Source organism: Oratosquilla oratoria, chromosome 19 (assembly GCF_046742065.1).
Source record: "Oratosquilla oratoria isolate Oo_2021 chromosome 19, ASM4674206v1, whole genome shotgun sequence".
Lineage (NCBI taxonomy): Eukaryota > Metazoa > Arthropoda > Malacostraca > Stomatopoda > Squillidae > Oratosquilla > Oratosquilla oratoria.
The window spans coordinates 7,322,507-7,341,065 of record NC_134795.1 but is presented as its reverse complement, the minus strand read 5'-3'; the positions used below and the strand labels follow the sequence as shown (position 1 = coordinate 7,341,065).

At 40.3% G+C, this 18,559-nt stretch overlaps 1 protein-coding gene across 2 annotated transcripts in view; it reads left to right on the top strand.

Moving 5' to 3' along the window:
- Positions 1–8,574, top strand: part of atms (RNA polymerase II-associated factor 1-like protein antimeros) — a 41,033-nt gene extending 32,459 nt beyond the window's left edge. For both annotated transcript variants that reach the window (XM_076202584.1, XM_076202585.1), the window contains 2 exons: positions 283–405; positions 7,677–8,574. In XM_076202584.1, coding sequence (XP_076058699.1) covers positions 283–405; positions 7,677–7,947 — 394 coding nt within the window. In that variant the 3' untranslated portion in view covers positions 7,948–8,574. The remainder of the gene's footprint in view (positions 1–282; positions 406–7,676) is intronic.
- Positions 8,575–18,559: the final 9,985 nt, after the last annotated feature.

Here is an 18,559-nt window from a genome sequence, read left to right as displayed (position 1 = left end):
GGAGGTGCTCAGATGAGAGGGAGGGTGGGAGGGGTGTGGAGTGTATTTAGGGATGAAATGGGTGGGAGTGTTTTTATGCCTTTCCCTTTTTGGCTACCTCCCTTGAAAGGGGGAAAAAGCCTTGGTATATGTATGTATGTAAATACACACAAACACACTGATGTGCTGTAAAAGAAGGAAATGGGTGGAGTGTGTGTGTCTGTATGTCTGTCTGTCTGTCTGTCCTCCATCATGGTGTATTATGAAAACCAAATGACAAATTTTGCTCCTTTTATTTTGTAGGTCACGTTCTCGGTCATATAGATCCAGGGCATCTGCCTCTCGGTCAAGATCACGTACGCCATATGGATCTCCATCTAGGTCAAGGTCAAGAAGTAGGTCCAGATCACCACTTGGGTCTGAAAGGTAAGAAAAATAATGGCATGGTATGTTATAGAAAAACCGTACACACATATACACACACACACTCACTCACTCACTCACTCACTCACTCTGCTGATGCTGATGCAGAATATTAAAGTGTGTTGATCACTATATGGATGAAGTGATAATGAAAAAATGCCTAGAAACCATAATCTATCCAAGACTGGAATATATATATATATATTTGTTGGAGAAAGTTGGGTACCATCTGTATGTAGACTGATCAGTCAATCAGTATGTTGTCACAAGTCTGTTGGAGATCCATGGTTCTGAGGTAACTGGCAGCATCCACAGTGTGGGTCCATAGGTGGTGTTGTCTAGGGATATTAGTTTGTGGTTATTGTATTTAGGGCAGTATGATACAGTTGGCAGGCCTTTTGTGTCCTGAACACAAGCATGCCAGTATGGTTCTTGTTTCTTGTTTAAGGGGTGTTGGTTTAGTATCGAAATTGGTAATCTGGCCTGGAGAGCTAGATTAGTGATCTAGAAATGAATATATTTTTTGCATGGAGTTTTGATGTGGTATGGGTAGGAGGTTGTATATGTTTGAGCAGTAAGTTTTTTTTTTTTCATCCTCCTCCTCCTCCATTGAGATGATAGAACCTATGTGATATAATGATATGGGTAAATGGGGTAAAGGGTTCTGGCATAGAACAATATACCAATCATTTTCTTGTGATATTCTATAGAGAGGATTTTAGTTTGTGCAGGTGATCTATTGGAGTGGTTTTAGTACATCCAATTATTCTTAGTGCTTTATTTTGTATAATTTGCAGTGTCTTGCTGATTGTTGAGAACCATGCTGTGGAAGCATAACATGTGGTTCATATGAATTTTTGATTTTCCAAATTGCCATTATTCTATTTTTGGTATTTTTCCTGCAGCCTCATGGAATTTTATCTTACTGGCTTTATGCATGGTCACTGTTATCTCTTCCACTGCTTCGTCAGTGGAAAAGAATTGATATAAGGGAAGGGTCTCCAAGCTCTTTTCCATTTCCTCTCTATCGTTGCCAGTTTGCTTTTTAATAGTTTATGAATGGGTGGTGAATGGGAGTGGAGTGTGTAAGGTGTCCATAGTGTTGCAGCGATGAGGTGTACTTTAGCCCCTTCCATACGGTGCCGCCTACGTAGGCGGCATGAGGAGCAAGTGGATACGCGAGGCTGCCATATCGGCGTCTTGATTATATTTATTGTAGTTGCCCCTGCATAATGACATACTCTCTAAACTGTCTTCACATTTTCCATGGTTATCAAAATTCACGGGTGAAAGAGAGAACGATCGATATAAGCGGTGACTATTTTTTATGATGCGAGTATTATGACGAAACATTGTACGTCTGGCAGCTAATGCTGCCCGCGAGATTTTGGCCAGTAATGAAGTGGTTAAGCATACTGATGATCAGCGATGGCATGGTCCAGGCATATTTATTGGCAGGGATGGCAAGCAGGTTCTGGTTCATCATGGGGGTGTTTGTCAGAGCCCATATTTGCCAATTATCTAAACTTCCCCAGAGGTCAAACAGATTGTCCTCAGACTTGTGGTGGATCATCCATTGGCACTCTGGAGGCATTGAGGAATGTGGAGGACATGTGTGATTAAGAGGAGGTGGATGAAGATTCAGAGGGGTTTGCTTCATCTGCATCGACATCTGAAAACACTGAGGAAGTAGATGATAGTGGCGAGGTACTGGAACAACAACAAGGACAAAATGATATTGTAAGCAACTCTGATTTGCCAGAGAACTCTTGAAGAGAAACAAGACCATTTAAACTGCTGGTGGGGCAAAGGATCCGAGGACTGAATGAAAAAAAAACTTACCGACTGAAGGTGTGGAATGTTATATGAACTTCTTTGCAGATGATGCAAAGATACTACAAAGGATTACAAAGGCAGAGTATGCCAACAGGAGACCTTTTGGTCCATTACTAGGTCAGATGCAAAAAAAAAAAAAAAAAAAAAAAAAAAATGAAATAAAATAAAAATATTAATATAAATAATAAATAAAAGAAAGTAAGTACGGGTGGAAATGATTTTATGCCTTTTCCTTTTTGGCTACCTCCCTTGTAAGGGGGAAAAAGCCTTGGTATATGTATGCATGTATGTATGTAAGTAGAGGAAGATTGTGAATCACTACAGAAAGAGGACATTGTGAATCACTTCAGAAAGATAAAGTCTGGAAATGGAGTCAAAAGTGGTAAGTAAACTTTATCATCAAGAAATGTAGTATAATGCAAAAGTAATAATAGAATATCGAGGAAATACAACATTGGTGCTGAAGAAGTCAAAAAAGGAAGCTTGGAAAAGGACCTAGGAGTAATTATCAGCAGACATGTCACCAGACAAGCATATCAACAAAATAGTTGGAGAAACCTTCAATTTACTAAGGTCGATGAAAGTGGCTTTTGACTATTTGGATGAGGAAATGGTAAAGAAAATATTAGTTACACTGATAAGACCAAGATTGGAGTATGCTGCAACACTATGGACACCCAGTACTTAAAAGAATATAAAGAAATTAGAAAGAATACAAAGAGGAATGACGAAGATGGTGCCAACACACTCCAAATTGACATACAAAGATTGCCCAAATTGGAACAACCAACCTTGGAACAAAGAAGAGAAAGAGGCGATCTACTGACTACAGAATTATGAAAAGAATGGAAGTTCTAGATAGAGATGATTTATTAAAGTGGGACAATAGAAAAACAAGAGGACATGAAAAGAAACTCAAAGGATAGTTATAGAAGAGATCTGAAAAAGAATAGCTTCCCACACAGAGTGATGGATATCTGGAATAGATTGGATTAGGCAACAGTGTGTGCAAATACTATTCAAGAGGTCCTGGAGCTGCAACGTCTACGTCGTGGGACCACCCCCCAACCCCAAGAGTTGGGGGCCAAACAGCAGCATCTACCCCTGGCCATCAGCTCTACGCAGATGGCACCGATCCCCAAGGAGGAGCTACGCCTACCTGGGGGAGTACCACAATCCTTTTTATTCCAACACACAATGTTACGTTTTTTCTGCACTGAGGGGTCATTTTCCGGCGATCACCCCTCTTCTTCTACTTTTAGCCGGAGATGTAGAGAGCAATCCTGGGCCCACCACAAAATACACATGCCCAACATGCTCTAAACCCATTACTTCGAGCAGACAGACAAAGGGCTCAGTTCAGTGCAATATGTGCAAAAACTGGGCCCACCTCACTTGTACAACACTTGCTGACACAAACCAATACACAAACACTTGGACATGTTCTACCTGCCCTCCAATAACCCCAATCCCACCTCCCCAACCACAGCCAACACCCTTACCCACTCACAATTTCCCTTTGCCCTTACCCCCGATTAGTACTCCCCTTCCTTTGTCCCCGATCTCTCCTTTCCCCCCCTCTGACCCAGATCCTACACCTTCCCCACTACCACCCCAACCTCAACCCCAAACGGCAACATACAACACATACAAAACACACAACATCAACATATTACAACACAACATTGACGGTATAAACACTAAAAAACATGAACTTGAACACTTTCTTAAACAACACAACATACACATTGCAATTATACAAGAAACAAAATTAAGACACTCACACAAAACACCATCATTTCATAATTACACCACCATCAGACAAGACCGGACTGACGGCAATGGCGGTGGACTCATCACCCTGATCCACCATTCCATCTGTTTTGTGGACACAAGTGCCACAACCAAAATTCTCCTCCCTACCACAGATAACACAACAGAAACCCAATCCATTCGTATCCGCACAGGCAACAATTCAACACTAACAATAGTTAACATGTACATTCCCCCCCAATCATCCCCCACAGTTCCAAACACCTTCAGACCTCAACTCAGCCAACTAACCTCAATCCCCAACCTGATCATGGGTGGTGACTTCAACGCCAAGTCGTCTGCCTGGTTTGTCGACAACCCTGACACAGACAGAGGGCTTGATATACAGACTCAATTCGACTCATTGACTATCATGAACAACACGCATAATCATACACATATCCCATACCAAGCCCTCTACACTCCCTCCTCTCCTGATATCACCTTTTGCTCCCCCTGCCTAACCCCAACAACATCATGGAGAGTGGTCGGAGCCCTTGGTTCTGACCACCTTCCAATCATCATCACCACCAAAACAAGATGCACCCCGGCTGGCCACAGACACACTTACACCAATTACAAGAGAGCTAACTGGGAAGCCTTTAATGAAGAGACAGAACAACATTTTGAAACACTTAACAGTACACCAATCACAAACATAAACAATGCTGTGCACGCTTTTAATACAATCATACAAAACGCAGACAAGAGATACATCCCTAGAGGCAACAGAAAATCACACAACCCCAACTTCACACCAGAAATCCAAGGCCTCATCAGACAACGTGACACACTTAAACACGATACCCCCACACCTATCCCTCAAAACATAGCAGACCAAATACAAACACTAAACACTGTGATTGCCAATAAAATACATGAACAAAAAACACAAAATTGGCAAAACTTTATCAATACACTTGATCACAAAACAAACACCAGCAAATTGTACAAAACACTCAACAGCATCACACTATCCAACACTAACACTACACGCTCTCACGCAGCAATAATCACAACAACAGATATTCTACCCTCAAACAGACAACAAGCAAACGCACTCATACGTCATTTCGCACAGACGAGCCATCTTACATCTCACCCTGACGACCGACGCACCATTCGACGTAAGAAAGACTTTCCCACAGACTCAGACTATACACCCTTCATAGACAGTCAGACAAAACTCATATTACATAGTCTCAAGCACTCATCTGCCTGTGGCCCTGATAACATAAGCAACATACACCTAAAACACATTGGACCACAAGGTATACACGCACTCACAAACATTGCAAACTACAGCTATTCACACAACACAATACCCGACATCTGGAAGCATGGTAAAATAATCACCATTCCAAAACCGAACAAAGACCCAACAATCCCAACATCGCACCGCCCAATCACACTTCTCTGCACCCCCTCTAAAGTCATTGAACGCCTAATACTTAAACTTGTCACACCATATATTCCCCTTGCTGACTCACAACACGGTTTTAGGCCACTACACTCCACAAACACTCTTCTGACAAACCTCACACAAAGAATTTTAGATGGCATCAATTCAGATAAGCCCCACCACAGAACACTTCTTATAACTTTGGACATTAGTAAAGCTTTTGATGCTATCCCCCGCCACAACCTAACAAATAAAATATATAACACAGACATGCACAATAACACCAAAAGATGGCTGGCCAATTATCTGGCAGGCAGGAATGCTCATGTGTCATATAATGGCCAATCATCGCACATCAGAAACATTAAGAACGGAGTACCACAGGGCTCGGTTCTATCCCCCACATTATTTAATCTATACATGCATGACTTACCCACGCCAGACACCTCAGAAATACAAATCTCTTCCTACGCAGATGACATAACAATCACATGCACACATCGTAACACAGACAAAGCTGCAGAAATAATCCAGCCTTACCTTGACACACTCAACACATGGTTCATCACAAACAGACTCAAAATAGCTCCAACCAAATCTACAGCAACACTTCTCACCAACTGGACAAAAGAACACAAATACATACCTCATCTCTACATCAACAACACTCTAATACCACACACAAACATACCGAAAATTCTTGGTGTAACATACGATACATCCATGTCTTTCAAACAACACCTCACAAACATAAAAAACAAATGCACACCTAGACTTAACGCACTTAAGTCAATCACTGGAACAACATTTGGACAAAACAAAGAAACTAATATAACAATATACAAACAATGCATACGCTCAGTGATGAATTATGCGAGTCCTGCATGGGCTCCTAATCTCAGTGAGACACACCACAACACCCTTCAAATCATACAAAACAAAGCCCTAAAAACAATTACAGGCTGCACAAATACATCACCTACAGACCATTTACACCATGAAACAAAAGTCCTCAAAGTCAAGGACCACCTCGACATGAGAGGCACACAAACACTTGCTGCAGCCACCACAAACACATCACACCCGCTACACTACATAGCAGAACACCCACACACACCAAGAAACATTAAAACTACACCTAAAGACCTTTATTACACACAGATACTCTCTTCTCTTCCTCCACAACCACCAAATACCAGCCTCCGGAAACATATTCATAATCATATCACTCACCGCTCCATTAACACACTGAAAGACAACACACTGCTGCATGCCAGACCCCCTGATATCCACCCTTCTGAATCCTCTCTCCCACGTAAGGACAGAGTCCACTTGGCCAGACTGCGATGCGGTCACCACCCAGCACTTCTAAGCTACCAGAAGAGGCTGGACGACCGTGTTGTGAACAGCTGCCCAGGATGTAACACTTCACCCCATACCATACAACACATAATGGAAGACTGCATTATACACAATCATGCACGCAAACAACACAACATACACTCTATAAAGGATTTGTGGGAAAACCCAGTTTCGGCTGTGGCCTTCCTTGGGGAGACGGGACTGCTCGGACAGACAGTCTAGGGAACGACAACAACAACAACTATTCAAGAATTTAAGAACAAACTTGATGCTGAAAGATACAAAGATGAGTCACTGAGCATAGCTCCCTTCCCATATAATACAACTAGGTAAATACAAAGAGGGAGGCCTCAGCCCAGCGTTTGTGAACAATCTTCACTGGTTAATAGGTTTCCTTGGCTTATAAATACTTTGGAGAAAAAGCGAGAAAAGACTGAGCATTGTTGGAGTGTTCATTGTTGTCATTTGGCTGATGGCAGCAATATTGAATTTGTGTGGTTCAGTGAACAGACACCAGGTGGCAGTGTTGTTGAGCTGCTATGTAGAGTGCTGGGTCCCCAGTATAAAGGAAGAGGTGACTGGAGCAAAATTGGTCTAATATTAATGTTTCCTTGATTCATGGGTGTTTTGAGTAAGCAGTTCACTGATAATTAATTTTTAAGGTGATACTCTCATTCTGTTTGAGTTGGTAGCTCTAGTTTTTGGTATTTTTGTGTTTTTGGAAGTTGTACTGTAGTTGCATTTCTGAAACTTGGTGACAAAGGTAATGTCTAAGATAATGTAGAAACATAGACTAATTGAAATGTGAGGATGATGAGTAAAACAAAGTGTAATTAAAAGTATTCATTAATTTTTATTACAGATCTGTTAAATCTAATGCTTCAAGAAGATCCAATGCTTCCCAAAGATCAAATGCCTCTGCAAGATCAAATGCATCCCGAAGATCCAATACTTCAATGCATTCGAATGCTTCCCACAGATCAGCAGGTTCCAATAAGTCTGTGCGTTCTGCAAAATCTGGTCGTTCTTCAAGGAGTGGAAGTGGAACACCAATGGGTTCTGGTTCAGGATCTGGGTCCAATTCAGGTTCAGATTCTGACACTGGCTCTGGCTCAGGATCTGGTTCAGATTAAAGGAAGAGCGTTCATATGTTATCAGAAGAAATCATTAAGCAGTGGACATAAAAACTAAGGAACTATGTGACTGAAGCATTGGTAAACAGTCCAAAGAGCTTGAAAGGTATGAAATAATGAATTGTGTAGAGGTGCTCAATGTAAGAAATTTGAACATAAGTGGTAAGTGCAAATTTTTTCATAATATTGTGAAAATACATTTACTGTGAAATAATTATGCCTACATAAGTTGAGATAATTCTTGCCATGACTTGCTCTATAGAATTGTATTAATGAGACTACTGAAGATATTTGTAATTTACCATAATTTGTAGATGTTTCAGGTGGATGGTATCTGTACATTTACATAATTACAAATGAATTTATTATGATAGCTACTTTACAGTAATAGGTATGATTCAATTTAGCATTATGGAATTCCCCCTCTCAGAGATACTTTGGATGGTGCCTCCATAGGAAGTACTTTTTGTGGTATATATACTTATTTAAATTCATCCATAATGATACCAGTATTATAATCATATGTAAATATAACATTGGTAGCATTGTGTCCTTTTGCCCCTTAGCCCCTTCTTTCAGTTATGAAATAATTTGGAGAGTTTGCTGAAATATATTTTTTTCTTTTTACCAATACTTTTATTTCTCCAACTTGTATGCTGTTACCTGCAAAGCAGGGGTGGGTAGGCTAGTAGTTTTAAATATTGCACTGATACAAACAATCATGAGAAGCTGTGCACTTTTTACTGTAGGAATAAAAACTGTGCTCTCCCCTCTTCCTTCCTTTTCTCTCTCTCTCTCTCTCTCTTCTCTTCTCTTTTCTCTCTCTCTCTCTCTCTCTCTCTCTCTCGAAATAGTGTATAGTGTATACGTATAACCTGAGGTGGCAGCATTGTGAAGACTTCACTCAGCTATTCAGCCTGAGTCAGATTTCTCGCTAATTCATGCCGTTTGGATGGTAGGTACACTTTGTGGCTGGAAAGGGAGAAGTTGAGGTGGAGGTAAGTTATAGATTGAGAGAAGCAAGTAAGTGCCTTAGGGGATTAAAAAGTGTAACGAGAAAGACGTTTGTTAATGGATGCTAAGAAGAGATGGTATGAAGGGGTGATTGTGCAGACAGCACTGTATGGGGTAGAGACATGGAACATAGGAGAAGAAGAGTTTATATGTGTGTGAGATTAAATGTCTTGAGAAGTATGGTGGGGGTTACCAGGTTGGATAGAGTGAGAAATGAAGAGATGAGGAGGAGAGCTAGGGTGGAAAAGGACATGGGAGATAGAGTTGCTGAAAGAGTATTGGGATGTTTTAGAAACATGGACAGAATGAGTGAAGAAAGATTAGTAAAATGAGTGGAAGACAGGTGGATGGAGTGAACATGAGGTGATGGCTGAGGATGAGATGGATGGATGGGCTAAAAGGGGCATTGAACAAGGGGGGGGTGTATGTTGAGGAAGGAAGGGAGAATGCATAAGATAGGGGTGAGTGGGGAATGGTTGTGGATGGATGATACTGTGATACATGGAAGGGAGTGGGTGGGGGATGGGGGAAGTTGGGGAGTAATTATGTGTGAATGATGTTTTGACACAGCCCAAAGGGATTTCTCTCCATCTTCAATGTTACTGCACGAGGGGACGGAGAGGGGGGTGACATTAAAGGAAGTGACCTTGCTGTGGATATGCTGTATCTTGTTGCATTGCTTCTGACCCAGGGCAATGGGTGAGATACAGGGATGACCCATCATATAGGAGGAGCCAAGATGAGAGGGAGGGGTGGTGAATGGGGGTGGACTTATGCCTTTTGAATTTGGCTACCTCCCTTGTAAGGGAGAAAAAGACTGGTGTATGTATTTATGTACATTTTGGTAACTTCAAGAGTGAAAGGCCACATTTCTTATGATGTTGAAGCTGTGAATTGATATTTGAGCTTGTCAAGGATATCATGATTCTGTAAATATTCGACTAGAGTAAGACTGTCAAACTAATACCTGAATTTTTTTTTTGCAAGAGGTACTTGATGATGCATCATCTCTCTTTATAGTAAAAGAATTGGATAAAATGCCATCTGATGGATTGGTTTTGTCATGTTGATATGCATTTTTCTTTTATAACTGTGTCCAATATATTTTCTGTTAACTGGTATCAAGTGGTTAAATTTTATATGCTAGGGAATTCAAAGTATTTTGATTTTTTCATTTTTATAGGATTTTTTTTTCTATATGAATGTTTTGAATCTAGGGCCGAGAGCCAGAAGGGCCAATGTCAAAAAATGCAAATTTTGAAAGTAACCTACTGCTGAACTGGAAGTTTTTGTTTTACCAATGTTATAAAATATCAGCATATTAAGGACATCACACCAGCAATGTTTATTTTGAAAGCATCAAAGTTACAAGTTAATGTAACTTTTATTTAGTTATTTATTTTTATGTAAAGAGAAATGTGATTAAAAGCTTAGATTAATAAAATTAATAAAACATAGCCTGATTAATCACATTTGTTGAACTTCAATAAATGGAGCAAATTTTCAAATGCGTGCTCGAAATGGACTTTATGACATTGGCCCTTCTTATTCTCAGCTCTAGAAATATAGTTCTTGCTATATGGAAACCATTCTGAGAATTCCTTTAATTGGGCCTGATTTCTGGATTGTCAGAAATAGAACTTTGGTAAAGTTTTATCTTTGATATTTTCACCTCATCTTAAACATTAGAATTAGAAGCAGTAGTACACAGAATTACCTGACAGAGTTGTTTGTGTTTAGTTTTCTTCCATTGACAAGTCATTAAAGGGTGACATGCAAGAAATAAAAGTGTAAATTTTATTTATCCAGAATGTTCACCATTCAGTCTGTGGTTCTCTTGTAATAGACCTGCTGTCCCCAGGGAACCGGCCATGGATACCAGTTCAGTCCATAAGTTATTAAGTGGGAAAAAAATAGTAATACACACACACACACACACATATATATATATATATATATATATATTATATATATATTTGTATTATTGACATAAATGATAAATGAAAATCATGCAAATAAACAGACAAATAATAACATAAGTAATAAAATAAATAGGCATTACAGCATCTTACTTAGGTGTTTATCTAAACAAATCTTAAAGCTTCGAACTGAACTAGATTGCACTGCCTCTGCAGGAAGTTAACTACATTCGTTAACTAACCATTCATTAACTACAAGGTTGGTGAAGTTGTTTCTACTCACTTCCAAATAAAATGTATTTTCTGACAGTTTGAGACCATTACTTCTTGTCAGATTCTCATTCAGTTTGAAAATTTTGTCACTTTTGATGTCAATTCCCTTTAGAATCTTAAAAACCTGTAACAGATTCATATGATTTAGTCAATTTTTGTATGATTTATTTTTTATATTTGGTGGGGGAAAAAAATACTGCCACCAAGTATTCCCACTTGGATCGTAAGAGGCGAGAAGAAAGGGATGGGGATTGGGACTAGGCATCCTTCTCCTTGTAGCCCCACAGGGGACATTCCTAAACGAAAAAGTAAAGGCATAAGAGGGTCTGTGAGTTTTCGGACCAGCACCCTAAGGTTTGGGTCTTTTAATGTGCGTGGATGTGGTACAGATGAGAGTAAAAGGGAAGAGATAGGTAGTATGTTTGTGAGAAGAAAGATGGATGTGTTGGCTTTGAGTGAAACTAAGTTGAAAGGGAAGGGTGAGTGTAAGTTTGGGAGTGTAAGTGGGAGGTTATCAGGAGTGAAGAGAGGGCGAGGGAGGGAAGGTGTGGCTATTCTAGTAAGTGAAGAGATAGGTAAACGTGTAGTGGAGTGGAAGGAGGTTTCCTCAAGGATAATGTGGATGAAGGTGAAACTGGGAAAGGAGATGTGGGTCTTTGTAAGTGCATATGGGCCTGGCAGTGAGAAGAGTATAGAAGAAAGGGAGGCCTTTTGGATAGATTTAAATGAGTGCATAGAGGATTTAGGAAGAAATGTCAAAGTAATAGTTCTGGGGGACCTTAATGCTAGGGTAGGAAATGGTCCAATTGATGGAGTGGTTGGGAAATGTGGAGTTCCAGGAAAGAATCGTAGTGGAGAGTTGATGGTGGAAATGTGTCTAGAAAGAGAGTTGATGATAGCAAATACAGTGTTTCGGAAGAAAGTCAAGCATAGGAACACATGGGAGAGGGTGGTGGAGGGAAGGGTGGTAGATAGAGCACTAATGGATTATGTAGTGGTAAATAGGATTATGATAGGAAGAGTTAAGGATGTACATGTGCTAAGGGGAGAGGGTGGGGGAATATCAGATCATTTTTTGGTGGAAGGTAAGTTGAGAGTGGAGGATAGATGGAGAAAGAGGAAAGGGACAAAGGTAGGGAGGTTTTTAGAGTGAACTCTTTGAATGAAAAGGAAAAGGAGAAGGAGTACGAAAAGAAGCTGAAGGAGGAGTGGGAGGGAGTGAAGGATAGAGTAGAGCTGGGTGTGGATGAGGAATGGGGACGGTTCAAGGAGGGAGTCAAAGTGTGCAAGGATGGTGTGTGGAACAAGAAGGACAGGGGGAAATAGAAGTAAGGGTAGTGAATGGTGGGATGAGGAAACAGAAGGTTGTAGAAGAGAAGAAGCGAGCTTTCACAGATTGGTTACAAGATAGGACGAGGGAGTCATATGAGAGGTACAAAGAAAAGAAAAAAGAAGTAAAGCAAAAGGTAAAGGAGGCAAAGAGGAGAGCAGATGTGAAATGGGGTAAGAGTATGACAGAAAATTTTGAAAGTAATAAAAAGATGTTTTGGAAAGAAATTAAGAGGAAGAGGAGGCGAATCAAGTAGAGAAGAAAAGGTAAAAGGTGCAGATGGAGAGATGATAATGGAAGAGAAGGCAGTAAGGGGAAGATGGGCAGAATATTTTAGGGAGTTGCTAAATGTGAATGAGGATAGGGAGGGAAAGATAGCTGCAGTGGGAAATGCGAAGAAAATGAGTGATGAGTGAGGAGAATGGAGGAGAAATAAGGAAGGATGAGGTGAAGGCAGTTGTTAAGATGATGAAAGCAGGTAAGGCACCTGGTCTGGATGGATGCCATGCAGAATGTCTGAAAAAGGGAGGTACAGTGATGGTGGACTGGCTGGTGAGGTTATTTAATGTTTGCTGGAGAGAGGGTAGAGTGCCGGAGGACTGGAGGAGTGCCTGTATAGTTCCTCTTTACAAGGGAAAAGGGGACAAGTGTGAGTGTAGTAGTTTCAGAGGGATTAGCTTGTTAAGTGTAGTTGGGAAGGCTTATGGGAGGATCTTGATTGAGAGGATTAGGAGATGAACAGAAGGAGTAATTGGTGAGGAACAGTGTGGATTTAGGACAGGTAGAGGTTGTGTATATCAGATCTTTGTGGTAAGACAGATATGTGAAAAAGCTATAGGAAAGGGGAAGGATGTTTTTTGGGCTTTTATGGATCTGGAAAAGGCTTATGATAGGGTAGACAGAAAGGCACTGTGGGAGGTTATGCAGATATACGGGATAGGAGGAAAGCTTCTGGGAGCTGTCAAGAGTTTTTATGAGAGTAGTAGAGCTTGTGTCAGGATTGGAAATGGAGATAGTGAGTGGTTCGGGGTGAAGGTGGGACTTCGTCAAGGATGCGTTATGTTGCCCTGGCTGTTCAACTTATACATGGATGGGGTGGTGTGAGAGGTAAATGCAAGGGTAGTGGGTCAAGGATTGGAGATGGTTAAAGAAAATGGAGAAAAGTGGGAGGTGAGCCAGCTGTTGTTTGTGGACGACACTGCGCTTGTGGCAGGATCGGAGGAGGGACTGAGGAAGTTGGTGGCAGAGTTTGGGAGAGTATGTGATAGAAGAAAGCTAAAGATAAATGTGGGTAAAAGTAAGGGGTGAAAGTGGCAGTAGACTGGAAGTGAGCATTAAGGAAGAGCGATAGGAGGAAGTGGATAGTTTTAGATACTTGGGTGCAAATGTGGCAGGAAAAGGTGGAGTGAAGGTGGAGGTAGAATGTAGATTGAGAGAAGTGAGTAAATGCCTTGGTGGATTGAAGAGTGTAATGAGGAATAGACATTTGGGAATGGATGCTAAGAGGAGACTGTATGAAGGAGTGATTGTGCCAACAGCACTGTATGGGGCAGAAACATGGAACATAAGAGAAGAAGAGAGAAGGAGTTTGAATGTGTTTGAGATGAGGTGTCTGAGAAGTATGACAGGGGTTACTAGGCCAGATTGAGTGAGAAATGAAGAGGTGAGGAGGAGAACAGGGGTGGAAAAGGAGCTGGGAGATAGGGTTGATGAAAGAATATTAGGATGGTTTGGACACATGGAAAGAATGAGTGAAGAAAGACTAGTAAAAGAGGTATGGAAGGCAGATGTGGAGGGAGTGAACATGAGGGGATGTCCTAGGATGAGATGGATGGATGGGGTGAAGGGGGGTTTGGGGAAGAGGGGAATGTCTGGAGAGGAAGGACGGGAGAGGACAGAAGACGGGTGAATGGAGAATGGTTGTATATGGATGATGTTGTGATTGCATGAGGTGGAATGAGGTAGTATGTGTGAGCAAAATTTGACGCAGCCCGAAGGGATTTCTCCCAGTCTTCTCCTTTTATGCAATTGGGGGACGGAGAGAGGGGGTCGCCAATTTAATGAAGCGGCCTTGCTGTGGATGTGCTGTGTCTTGCGACACTGCTTCTGACCCAGGGCAGTGGACAAGGTGCAGGGATGACCTGTCATCTAGGAGGTGCTAAGATAAAAGGGAGGGTGGAGGGGTGTGGAGTGTATTCAGGGATGGAATGGGTGGAAATGATGTTATGCCTTTTCCTTTTTGGCTACCTCCCTTGTAAGGGGGAAAAAGCCTTGGTATATGTATGTATGTATGTCTTTGGAATTGGTTTTGTGGCTCACTGTTGTACTTTTTCCAATCTGTCAATGGCTTTACTAAGATTCAGTGACCATACGGAAACAGCATATTCCAAATATAGACGAACTAATGATTTATATAGCTTGTTAATGAGAGATGGAAATTTAAAGTCAAAAGACTGTGTAATCAGTCCTAGAATCTTGTTTGATTTTGCAGAGGCTGAAATACACTGCTTAGATGATTTGAGATCATTACTGATAATTATGCGGAGATCTTTTTCATTATCCACTTTTGTTAATGAATTTCCAAATAACTTGTTATCGTACTTACTGTTATTTTTACCTATGTGCATAACCTTGCATTTACTTGTGTTAAATTTCATTAACCACTTTTCAGACCATTGCTGTAGTTTATCTAAATCTTCTTGAATATCGAATTGGTTTAAGTGATCATTTGTCATTCCGCACAGTTTGTATCATCAGCAAATTTGGAGACAATAATTTTAATCTGAGGTTTATATAATCTATATATACTATGATGCTGTGATGCATGAGGAGGTGTGGATGGGGGTTGGGGGAGTATGTGTGAGAAATGAATTGACTCAGCACGAAGGGATTTCTCCCCATCTCCTTTTCTGCATGAGGGGACGGAGAGGGGGGATTGCTGATTTAGTGAAGAGGCCTTGCTGTGGATGTGCTGTGTCTTGCAACACTGCTGACCCAGGGCAGTGGGCAAGATGCAGGGATAACCCACCATCCATGAAGTGCCAAGATATGAGGGTGGAGGGGAGTGTAGTATGTTAGGGATGTTATGGGTGGGAATGGTTTTTATGCCTTTGTTTTTTGGCTATCTCCCTTACAAGGGGGGGAAAATCCTTTGGTATATGTATGTATGTATGAATAGAAATTGCCCCTAGAATGGAACCCTGAGGAACTCCACTCGTAACATTTTTCCATCTAGAAGTTTTGCCATTTAGAACAACTCTGTTTTTGATCATTCAACCAATTACTAGTCCAACTTAATAGGCTACAACTTATTCCATGTGAAGCTAATTTAGTAATTAGTCTTTCGTGGGGGACGGTATCGAAAGCTTTTGCAAAGTCTAGATATATTAAATCTATATTGTTTCTTTTGTCATAATTCGAGATGATTGTGTTGTAGAATGTAAGCTAGTCATGCAAGAATGTTTCCATCTGAATCCATGCTGGCTATCATTTATCAAACAGTTACTTTCTAAATGATGTTTGATAGTATCTCTGATGATAGTTTCCATAATTTTTCCTATGATTGAAGTCGAGCTTATAGGCCTGTAGTTATTTGGTTTCTTTTTGTAACCTAATGAGTCCCATCACTACCAGTAAGCACACAATATGATGGCCGTATTTTAGCAAATGTGGAGAATCCTATTTTAGGATTCTTTTTATCCTACAATGAAGCTGATTAGTCACTTTTTGCCATTGTTATGAATGTCAGGCCCAATGATCTTTGTGTTTTTATCTATCTGTACCACAACTTCTTTCTGGTGGGTCATTTTTATTGAATCGTTCCTACACTTGTGTGATGTTTCTGAGCAATGTGCTGGTGGAGTGGCATTTATTAAATCTATGTTGGTTGAAGGAGGTAGGTACTTCTGATCTGATCCTGCTGCTACCAACCTTTCTATTATTTTGGATATTGTGAATAGTACTGAGATTGGCCTGTATTATGCAGGAGTTTTGGGCTTTGTTTTGTTTCAAAATTTATTATCTGACCTATTTTTCCAGATGTGAGAGATTTTATGTAACCAGTTGTAGTTGAAAATATCAGTTAAGGGTCCCATGGATTGGCCATGGTATTTGGGGTGGATGTTTGAGATCCTGTTTGAGATCAACATGGGAGTTTTTAATTTTCTGTCTCTCTAGGTGGAAGATGAGATTGAATGAGGATGACAGAAGGGAAGGCTAGCAGAAGTTGAGTGATCAGTATTATTGGAGACCTCTCTCTACTCAAAAGAGAGATGAGTCTCTAGTTACTAAATAATGCTGCATGACTCTGGTCTGTGGAGATGTCAATAAAGGTCCTCAAATATTGACTGCAAAATATTTATGCAGTAAATACCCTGTACACAAAGTTTTAATGAGGACTGACGTAGTTGCTCCAATTAATGGTTATATGGTGGAAGCTCCAGGTTGAGCCCCATCCCAAAGGCTTTTGAATTTTAATGGGAATAGGGTCAGGAGTTGAGACCTGGGAGTCTCTTGGGTAGGGTTTGTCATTACTGCTCTAGGATCTAAACAAGAACAATAAGTCTGTCTATCCAAAAAACACACAAGCACAAATCACATAACAAACATTTCAGAATAGACCAACAAATCTGATGATTCAATCAAACCCAAACATCAATACTGAAGAGAAATCATTCCTAAAATGCACAAGAATGACATTGACGAGCTATCAGGTCATCAATATTTTTAGTTGAAAAGTGTTAGATGAAATTGTTGAGTAGGGATTGGGGTTGCCAAATTTTGTTTCAGTATTTTTTTTCTTTTTTAATCATTTTATTACGCTCAAAGAGCGGCAAGCCTAGTACATAGGTAATTAGCTATTTACATGAGGATCGTGACTCATAGGACACGCTGTTCGACTGAGGTTGTTTCAGTAGATGTTGTATTTAATCATTATTATCTTTCCTGGAATAATGGTTTCCAAATTGCCTCATATCAACCAGCTTAGTTACAAATTTATTAACTCTTTCCATTTGTACAGGTTTAAGCCCATAGTAGTGCCTCACCCATTTGCAACATATGAATTATTTCTCAGAACATATGATGGAAGAAACGTGCAATAGCTTCCCTCCTTCTTAGAGTAGTAAACCTAATCTGGCATCCTTAAGATTTTGTGTAATGTAGAAATGTAGTAAAATTTGGTAATAAAATAGCCCCTGTTTTTAGAACTGATTTGGTTCTGACAGAACTGTGGAGTAAGCTATTTATCTAAAGTATGCAAGAAGTTATTATCATTACCAACTCAAATGGTTCATTCGCAGGATAGAAATGTCAACTCGTAAGTGTGAAATGGAATGAAAACAGGATTATTTAAATTGAGCACCACCAGAATAGGAATTACTTCAAAACCAGTGGCTGCCTTAAACGAGCAGAGGATTGTTTTCTGTTCAACTGTGGTATCTGCTATGAACGGACCAGAACCATGTATTTCAGAGTTGTGACTGATTGCTTTCTCAAACTTTTTTTTTTTTTTTTTTCCACAGGCATTTATTCAGTTTTAATTAATATTTCTGTTTGTCATGCCTTTGGCTTCTGTTGAACATTTAGTTACAATTCCTCTCTGTGTTAGCAACTGTTTTTGTAGGTTTTTTATATGAGATATGTACTTGGAATGTGTTTATAATGAAATGCACCTCCACATTGTTTATTCAGCTGTACCTCTTACACTTTTTCACACATGGAGAACTGACAGCTGGTGGCTGCTGTCCTCTCTCTACAACTTTCAACCAGTGGTGTAGAAACAGTCCCACACTAATACAACAATATGTTCCAAAGTTTCTTCCCAGAGAGATCTGTGGGAGGTTTTAAAGACCAATACCAGCCACTGTGGGGCTGTGGGTTTTCCAATGAGTGAAACTTTAGACCATTGATGGACAGATTACTCATTGGATTGTTTGTGGTAATTTGTTTGGTAAACACATAATGGGGTAAATAATTTGGTGCTTGCATGATGAGTTTTTATTATGGTGTTTGGGTTTGTCTTTAATTTCTTCCTTTTCATGAAAGTACTTGTTAAATTCTGGCTAATGCCAAATTT